This window comes from Borostomias antarcticus (genome assembly GCF_949987555.1).
Source record: "Borostomias antarcticus genome assembly, contig: scaffold_646, whole genome shotgun sequence".
Lineage (NCBI taxonomy): Eukaryota > Metazoa > Chordata > Actinopteri > Stomiiformes > Stomiidae > Borostomias > Borostomias antarcticus.
The window spans coordinates 9,651-19,228 of NW_028176110.1; the positions used below are offsets into that span (position 1 = coordinate 9,651).

General features: G+C 46.6%; 1 protein-coding gene across 1 annotated transcript; it reads right to left on the reverse strand.

Moving 5' to 3' along the window:
- Positions 1-4,100: 4,100 nt before the first annotated feature.
- LOC311328834 (tubulin alpha chain, testis-specific-like) lies at positions 4,101-5,940 on the reverse strand (the record flags this gene model as incomplete). The annotated part of the gene is made up of 5 exons (XM_084462740.1): positions 5,721-5,940; positions 5,467-5,615; positions 5,200-5,352; positions 4,504-5,031; positions 4,101-4,391 (listed from the first exon to the last, which is right to left on the reverse strand). The coding sequence occupies exons 1-5, from the start codon at positions 5,839-5,841 to the stop codon at positions 4,101-4,103; spliced, it is 1,242 nt and encodes a 413-aa protein (XP_084318866.1). The 5' UTR covers positions 5,842-5,940.
- Between the last annotated feature and the right edge of the window lie 3,638 nt (positions 5,941-9,578).

Below are 9,578 nucleotides of genomic sequence, written 5' to 3' on the forward strand. Positions count from 1 at the left end.
GCGCAGCGGAAATGTGCGGGTCGTGACAGCTGTAGACGAATGTCACGTTATGGACAGCGACGGATGTGGGCAAATTTCAAGGCGCAATGTTATGACAAGGTAGTATGTCCCAACTGGATGCCTACTGCTTGTAAAGTACGTACTTTCTAAGGGCAGCTGTAGTAGGTACTGGTAGTAGGAAGTAGAAGTATGCGATTCGGAACGCAGCGCTTTTCAGGGCGTTTTCAGATGGTTCATCCAATCACCTGCCAAGTAGTTTTGAGAGACACTTTCCAACCGAGTTCCCAGGTGGTTTAGTGAAGCGTGTCAGGTTAGACCAGGGGCCCGCAGCCTGTGGCTCTGTCCCTCTCCTGGGCCTCCCTGGCTTTGACAAAAATCATATGGAAATGAATAACTAAATAAATATACACTATAACTATTAAATACAATAAAATAAATGGTCATGTTGGCATTTCAAGTTAGCTAACTACGGAGATAGTATCAGACTGCATAGAAATTCACCAGAGGGCAGGAAATGTAGTGTTTGACACTCAAAATGTCCTGTGAGGGGCACCTTAATGAGCTCTTAATGAACTCAAATGGGTTGACGGTGGCTCAGGACACACCTGTCGCCTTGGCCAGCAACCCGAAATACCAGACAGGTGCGTCTGACACTCCCTGTGCGCGTGTGGGGAAATATTCGTCACTCTTGTGCAAACAAGCAACACCGTCTGTCATCGCAGTCACTGTCGCACGCACACTGCTAAAGACATGGGAGACTGCTATCCAGATAAGCGGATAAAGCTCTAATTAACATGCGGCCCAGACTGATGATTAGGGCTGGAGGAACATGCAACAGGGTGTGAGACTACTGAACACTGCGTAGCGGCCTAACATTAGTGTAGCTCACCCAAACTAACACATCCCACAGGAGTTCAGATCTAGCAGTCAATTTCCCATTGGGGGAATGAAAAGCTTCGAAGCAGCTTTGAAGCAGGGCTACAGGGTTTATGAATGTTTCTCTAGGGAACTGAACTGTAATAATATGGCCATACGGATCAACACAAGGGATTTTTAATTCAATACATACAAGACCCAGAATTAATCAGCCCATATGCCAAGCTGCTGCACAGAAATATCTCAAAGCACAAATATCTCAAACAGGCCATTGTGTGAGACGGGACGGGGCTTTCTGGCTCCTGTCCGGTAGTCACCGGGTAAACAACTACTCACCCCATAGTAAACTACTCACCCCATAGTAAACTACTCACCCCATAGTAAACTACTCACCCCATAGTAAACTACTCACCCCATAGTAAACTACTCACCCCATAGTAAACTACTCACCCCGTAGTAAACTACTCACCCCGTAGTAAACTACTCACCCCGTAGTAAACTACTCACCCCATAGTCAACTACTCACCCCATAGTCAACTACTCACCCCATAGTAAACTACTCACCCCATAGTAAACTACTCACCCCGTAGTTAACTACTCACCCCATAGTAAACTACTCACCCCATAGTAAACTACTCACCCCATAGTAAGAGAGATGCGGTCCGCCACGAAGCCGTCATCATCCCGATGTCCAGACGTCTCAGATGGGTCTGTCTGTTACTGTGGTCTCAGATGGGTCTGTCTGTTACTGTGGTCTCAGATGGATCAGTCTGTTACTGTGGTCTCAGATGGGTCTGTCTGTTACTGTGGTCTCAGATGGATCTGTCTGTTACTGTGGTCTCAGATGGATCAGTCTGTTCCTGTGGTCTCAGATGTGTCTGTTACTGTGGTCTCAGATGGGTCTGTCTGTTACTGTGGTCTCAGATGGGTCTGTCTGTTACTGTGGTCTCAGATGGGTCTGTCTGTTACTGTGGTCTCAGATGGGTCTGTCTGTTACTGTGGTCTCAGATGGGTCTGTCTGTTACTGTGGTCTCAGATGGGTCAGTCTGTTACTGTGGTCTCAGATGGGTCAGTCTGTTACTGTGGTCTCAGATGGGTCTGTCTGTTCCTGTGGTCTCAGATGGATCTGTCTGTTACTGTGGTCTCAGATGGATCTGTCTGTTACTGTGGTCTCAGATGGATCTGTCTGTTACTGTGGTCTCAGATGTGTCTGTTGCTGTGGTCTCAGATGGATGTGTCTGTTCCTGTGGTCTCAGATGGATCTGTCTGTTACTGTGGTCTCAGATGGGTCTGTTCCTGTGGTCTCAGATGGGTCTGTTACTGTGGTCTCAGATGGGTCTGTTACTGTGGTCTCAGATGGATCAGTCTGTTACTGTGGTCTCAGATGTGTCTGTTACTGTGGTCTCAGATGGATCTGTCTGTTACTGTGGTCTCAGATGGATCTGTCTGTTCCTGTGGTCTCAGATGGATCTGTTCCTGTGGTCTCAGATGGATCTGTCTGTTACTGTGGTCTCAGATGGATCTGTCTGTTACTGTGGTCTCAGATGGGTCAGTCTGTTACTGTGGTCTCAGATGGGTCTGTCTGTTAGTCGGTTTCTCGTCGTACATCCTTCATCGGTGGCACGCGACGTCCTGCAACCTTCAACACGGTTTCATAACTGGACTCGAAAATATCATCACATCACATCTCATCACATAGTAAAAGATCTGCTCGCTGCGGTGTTACTGGGTTAACGCCTGCTTCTCCAATAAGGAAGCTAGCTATCTAGCCAAATGCCGATTCAAACAATGTCTTGATAGCTGTATATTTAATATTACCCTACCTCTTTCTTGAATGAGAATGTTGTGCATGTGACCCTTCCCGGTAAAACGATCAATCCATTATTTTATTCGAGTGCAAATAGTGCATTTCTCTCCTTCCCTCCCTTCCAGACTCAAACATGCTGTCTGTCCAGCGGACTGATTCAACCTGGCTGCATCGCGGGTGAGAGGGGCTGCACTGAACGAGGAGGAAAGCAACACAACCAATACCATTGGTCAATAAACTGGGGTTGGTTTTCTAAACCAATAACAATTGAATGCGGTGAAAGCGATGGAAAAGACAGCGGGGCCCTACACGCATGAATGAGCCGCTGTTGGAGCCAGAATGTAGAAGTAGGGCAGTCTAGCCCAGGGTCCCGCCTCCTCTTAACCATTCAATATTCAGCTCCTAATCAGGATCTCCATGAGAAACCCCCTTTGTTAAAGCGTGAGAAAAGCAAGCAATCGACTGACTTGGCAATTTGAACTAGGAGTATTTGGGAGTCTGTGGTCAGGCTAGCCCGCTAGCCCATTTCAGAACTAGATAGGAAACTGTATTTCTGTTGGGCAATATAAATTGTATTTACTTCTATAATGTTGTAGCGACCCCTTTCGAATTGTGTTCAGTGTTTTGTGTGCGTCTCCTGTGTTTATTTGGGGTGGGGGACTAATGTGTTTGACATGTCCACAGTCCTGTGTTTATTTGGGGTGGGGGACTAATGTGTTTGACATGTCCACAGTCCTGTGTTTATTTGGGGTGGGGGACTAATGTGTTTGACATGTCCACAGTCCTGTGTTTATTTGGGGTGGGGGACTAATGTGTTTGACATGTCCACAGTCCTGTGTTTATTTGGGGTGGGGGACTAATGTGTTTGACATGTCCACAGTCGGGTCACATTGCCGTTTACAGAAGACTGAACAGGTGCCATTATTTTTGCAAGATTAGAGAATGGATTGACCAGTCCAGGGTCTAGAACCCCGATAGCTGCTAGGACCATTTAACAAAGTGTTTTATACAAATACATGAGCATGGACTAAAGGACTAGCTAATCAATCAACATGTTGGCACCCGTCACCATGGATGTGTTGGTCTTCTGTGTTCCACTGGATTTAGACAAGTTAGATGGTCTGAAAAGCAAAACAATAATTGTCCAAAATATTCAATAACGTGAGGCCTGTGCTACAGATCAAGGCTTGAGTACAATGTTTACAATCATAAGCAAAAGTTGTTTGAATCAAATGTTGGTCTCCCATGGCAATAGTGTGGTGGGTGTTCAGTCTAGCCCTGTAGCCTGGCTGCACACATGGACATGTTCCAGGGTGGACAAATATTAGCACTGGACACGTGGAGAGGGAACAAATAATGTTTTATTTATATGCTAGTAAAAACGAACATTGCTAGCAAACCCATCAGTGAGCCCCGTTCACTCCTCTCCCTCGGCCTCCCCCTCCACCGAGTCCACCCCCACCTCCTCGTAGTCCTTCTCCAGGGCGGCGAGATCCTCTCTGGCCTCGGAGAACTCGCCCTCCTCCATCCCCTCCCCGACGTACCAGTGCACAAAGGCCCGCTTGGCGTACATGAGGTCAAACTTGTGGTCGAGACGAGCCCAGGCCTCGGCGATGGCGGTGGTGTTGCTGAGCATGCACACGGCCCGCTGCACCTTGGCCAGGTCTCCTCCTGGCACCACCGTGGGAGGCTGGTAGTTGATGCCCACCTGCAAAACACAAAAGGGCACCATGAGCTCACTTCAACAGTTTGTTTCCCATAGGATGTTGATTTGATTGCAGTGCACGATACCTAGTTCAATGGATAAAAGCCCATCTTACCTTGAAGCCAGTGGGGCACCAGTCAACAAACTGGATGGTGCGCTTGGTCTTGATGGTAGCGATGGCAGCATTAACATCCTTGGGCACCACATCGCCGCGGTACAGCATGCAGCAGGCCATGTACTTGCCATGGCGTGGGTCACATTTCACCATCTGGTTGGCGGGCTCGAAGCAGGCGTTGGTGATCTCTGCCACAGAGAGCTGCTCGTGGTAGGCCTTCTCAGCAGAGATGACCGGGGCGTAGGTGACCAGGGGGAAGTGGATGCGGGGGTAGGGCACCAGGTTGGTCTGGAACTCCGTCAGGTCCACGTTGAGCGCTCCGTCGAAGCGCAGTGAAGCGGTGATGGACGAGACAATCTGTCCAACCAGGCGATTGAGGTTGGTGTAGGTGGGCCGCTCGATGTCCAGATTACGACGGCAGATGTCGTAGATGGCCTCATTGTCCACCATGAAGGCACAGTCGGAGTGCTCCAGCGTAGTGTGGGTCGTCAGGATCGTGTTGTAAGGCTCCACAACGGCTGTGGAAACCTAAGCACATACAAACGAAAGGATCCCAACTTTACAATGTATGAACATTAAAATGCTATAGCATTTGCAGTATAGCAGTTAAAGCATTTGCAGTATAGCAGTTATTTCCTAATACAGGCAGTACCATGACCCACTACCATACCTGAGGAGCAGGGTAAACAACCATACCTGAGGAGCAGGGTAAACAGCAAACTCCAGTTTAGACTTCTTTCCGTAGTCCACAGACAGCCTCTCCATGAGCAGGGAAGCAAAGCCAGACCCTGTTCCCCCTCCAAAGCTGTGGAAGATGAGGAAGCCCTGTAGTCCTGTGCACTGGTCCGACTGGAGGAATAACAGCACAGTAACATGAGTGTAAAAAACATTCACGATGCCAAGTCTTAACATTTACCAGTATTTTAACTGGGTGAGAATTAGCTATAGTTTCAATAAAATTACCAGCTTGCGGACTCTGTCCAACACCAGATCCACAATCTCTTTCCCGATGGTGTAGTGTCCCCGGGCATAGTTGTTGGCCGCGTCCTCCTTACCGGTGATCAGCTGCTCGGGGTGGAACAGCTGCCGGTACGTCCCCGTGCGGACCTCGTCTGGACCACACAATCACGAGTTATATTAGTTAACAAGCTAGATGGCTAGTTACACGGTGGTCTAATAGTGTCAAGGGATTCTAAGAAAACGTAGCAGTAACATACCAACCACGGTGGGCTCCAGGTCCACAAATACAGCCCGAGGCACGTGTTTCCCGGCTCCCGTCTCGCTGAAGAAGGTGTTGAAGGAGTCGTCCCCTCCACCGATGGTCTTATCGCTGGGCATGCGTCCGTCGGGCTGGATCCCATGCTCCAGACAGTACAGCTCCCAGCACGCGTTCCCGATCTGCACCCCGGCCTGGCCCACATGGATGGAGATGCACTCCCTCTGGAAACATGAGAAACACATTCAGATCTGCACCCCGGCCTGGCCCACATGGATGAGATACACTCCCTCTGATACATGAGAAACACATTCAGATCTGCACCCCGGCCTGGCCCACATGGATGGAGATGCACTCCCTCTGGACACATGAGAAACACATTCAGATCTGCACCCCGGCCTGGCCCACATGGATGGAGATGCACTCCCTCTGATACATGAGAAACACATTCAGATCTGCACCCCGGCCTGGCCCACATGGATGGAGATACACTCCCTCTGGAAACATGAGAAACACATTCAGATCTGCACCCCGGCCTGGCCCACATGGATGGAGATGCACTCCCTCTGATACATGAGAAACACATTCAGATCTGCACCCCGGCCTGGCCCACATGGATGAGATACACTCCCTCTGATACATGAGAAACACATTCAGATCTGCACCCCGGCCTGGCCCACATGGGTGGAGATGCACTCCCTCTGATACATGAGAAAACAAGATTGGACACTAACGTTATATCTTTAAGATTGAGCAGTAACGTTATATCAGTTAGCAACAAGCTAGTTAGCTAGCAGACGTTATTGACCAAACATGGCCATTTAGCTCGCGTTGCAACTTATTCTTGATCTGCCAAATCTGTTCACTTCTCAGTTATGTTAGCATCGTTAGCTTAGCATCTGGACCAAATACATTAAGTTTATTTGTGGTTAAAAATGGAAAGCAGCAATTAAACGATATTTAGCTAGCGATTAAAACTCACCATCTTGGTAACTTTTCTATTGGCTATAAAAACCGAGTTAGTTATCTGTAATATTGCTAGATGCGTTAGTCTTCTGTCTTCTGTCTCAGAGATCAGCGGTTAACTGAGAGCGCGTTCACTCCTATATATAGAGGTTCACGAGGACCCGCCCCCCTGGGATTTAATTGGTTACATTTCATACAGTTTGTTGTATGACCTGTCAATCACAATTTCCTCCTTTTTCATTGGATCATGACATTAATTTCAAATGTCAACAGTTGTGCTGAGTGGTTGATGTGATAGGACCTTCTATTCTGAACTTCTATTCTTCTATTCTGACCTTCTATTCTTCTATTCTGACCTTCTATTCTTCTATTCTGACCTTCTATTCTTCTATTCTGACCTTCTATTCTTCTATTCTGACCTTCTATTCTTCTATTCTGAACTTCTATTCTGACCTTCTATTCTTCTATTCTGACCTTCTATTCTTCTATTCTGAACTTCTATTCTGACCTTCTATTCTTCTATTCTGACCTTCTATTCTTCTATTCTTCTATTCTGACCTTCTTCTTGACTGTATGGTTAATGTGACAGGACCTTCTATTCTGTTCTATTAATACATCCATGATAGGACAAATCCAAACCTATTACTTTTCAAAACCTGCATTTATCAGCACTTCATCTTATGAGCCCTATCAGTGGAAGGAAAGGCCCTCACCACGTTCACCCCCTTTCTCCAGCGCACCTAGGATATAGTCCAGGCATTTTATGACATAACCTTGAACAAATTGCAACAGAAATGGTTTCAACTGTTTTTATCTCATAAATATGTTCTTTATAACATATCAAAAGTCCCCCAAAATCCCAGTGGTGGAAAGTATTGAAAATGCTCAAATAGATGATGCCATAATTTCCCATTGACGCCTATGTAAAAAAAAAAAATCTTGTCTGATGTCCATATAGTCCAGGCATTTTATGAGACAAAAGGTCAATATGGAAAAATTGCAACAGAAATTACTCTTTATAACATATAAAAAATCCCCCAAAATCCCAGTGGTGGAAAGTAATGAAAAATGCTGATAAAGGTATGTGACAAATTAAAATTAAATACCACAATTTCCCATTTTCACCTATGTAAAAAAAATGATTTATGCATGTTTTCTTGTCTGATGTCCACACTAAAGCTTCAACACTGTCCTCAATCAACCAGAAACTATATAGGATGCATCACAGTGCATATACAGAAATATATTTTTAAAGCGATTGGCATTTGGTGAAGAGAAAAGGGGTGAATCTCACACATATTGCAATAGAAAATCTGACATGTATTAATCAAATAGCTCAAACTCAAACTGCTAGGAGCCCTGGAGAGTTTAGAACCCTGGAGAGATCAGAAGAACCCTGGAGAGAACAGTCTACAGCCCTGTAGAGAACAGTAGAACCCTGGAGAACAGTAGAACCCTGGAGAGATCAGAAGAACCCTGGAGAGAACAGTCTACAGCCCTGTAGAGAACAGTAGAACCCTGGAGAGGACAGTCTACAACCCTGGAGAACAGTCTACAGCCCTGTAGGGAACAGTAGAACAATGGAGAACAGTCTACAGCCCTGTAGAGAACAGTAGAACCCTGGAGAACAGTCTACAGCCCTGTAGAGAACAGTAGAACCCTGGAGAGGGGGGAGCGAAAAAAAGGTTATGGTACAAGACTGTGTACATAATTAGCCTATTGTAAGAGTGAATAAAACTACGCATCCCAGAAACCATTGCGAATGATAGGCTACTCGTCTCTGCCTCAGTTTCAAACTTGCTTCAGAATTCCAGCTTGCTTCTTCATAAATGTAATCTTTGTCATGGTTAAGTGTTAATAGCCTATTAATGTTTTAGTTTGTGTTGTGTGTGTATATTGTGTGTGTGTGAGTGTGCGTGGATGTGTGCATAAGTGTGCTTTAGGATTTTAGATAGATGTCTCATGTTTATAGTATATGACCACAAGGTGGCAGCATTAGCTTCTGAATGAGTGACCTTTAACTTCATCCAACTTCTTCATGTTCTCTCTCTCTCTCTAGCTCTCTCTGTCAAAGCAGACTCACAGTCATTAGAGCCGACTCCACTAATGATGCCCAGTGCCCCCCCCCCCCTGCCCTCCTCCCCGTCTACTCACCCCCTCCCTCCCTCCCTCCCTCATCTGCAGGGAAACATGCAGCTCTGATGACTTCACAATATGGCCGGACTGAGACAGGGCAGAGAGGAAGTCATTAGAGGAATCCTGAGTTAACGAGGCAGTAGGACCAGCTCTCTCTCTGCTGTCACATCTCTCCAGCCGCCCAGACAAACCTCACAAACCGTCCCTGTAGACAGGTCTGCCTGCAGACCCAAACACTAGGGTGCATCTGATTGAGTTCACCAGCACAATGAAACCAATTTGGATCATTTAGTCCCAGAAGAGGGGATTTTACATTAATCTACACTAAATGTCAGAAGAACAGAGCAGCCGGTACCCAGTTTATTTCCAGTGTGGAATTACTGGCCCATTGATGGGATGAAACCGACTGTAGGTATTGTATGTTTTTGATGGTTTATTATTCTTTTTATCTCATCTTTAAGCTATCCCCTGCTTCTATAACACACACACCCACTCGCCCTCACTCTAGACTAAACACAGTGGCCTGCGAAGGTTGCCTTTAATCTGTCCATACTGTACCCTCCTCTCATCCTGTGTGTGTGTGTGTGTGTGTGTGTGTGTGTGTGTGTGTGTGTGTGTGTGTGTGTGTGTGTGTGTGTGTGTGTGTGTGTGTGTGTGTGTGTGTGAGTTGGGGAGGGAGTCAGGCAGGCTAGGAAAGGGACCGTGATGAACATTCCCCGAGGACAGTTGAACACTGAGACTGACTCATAATCTCACA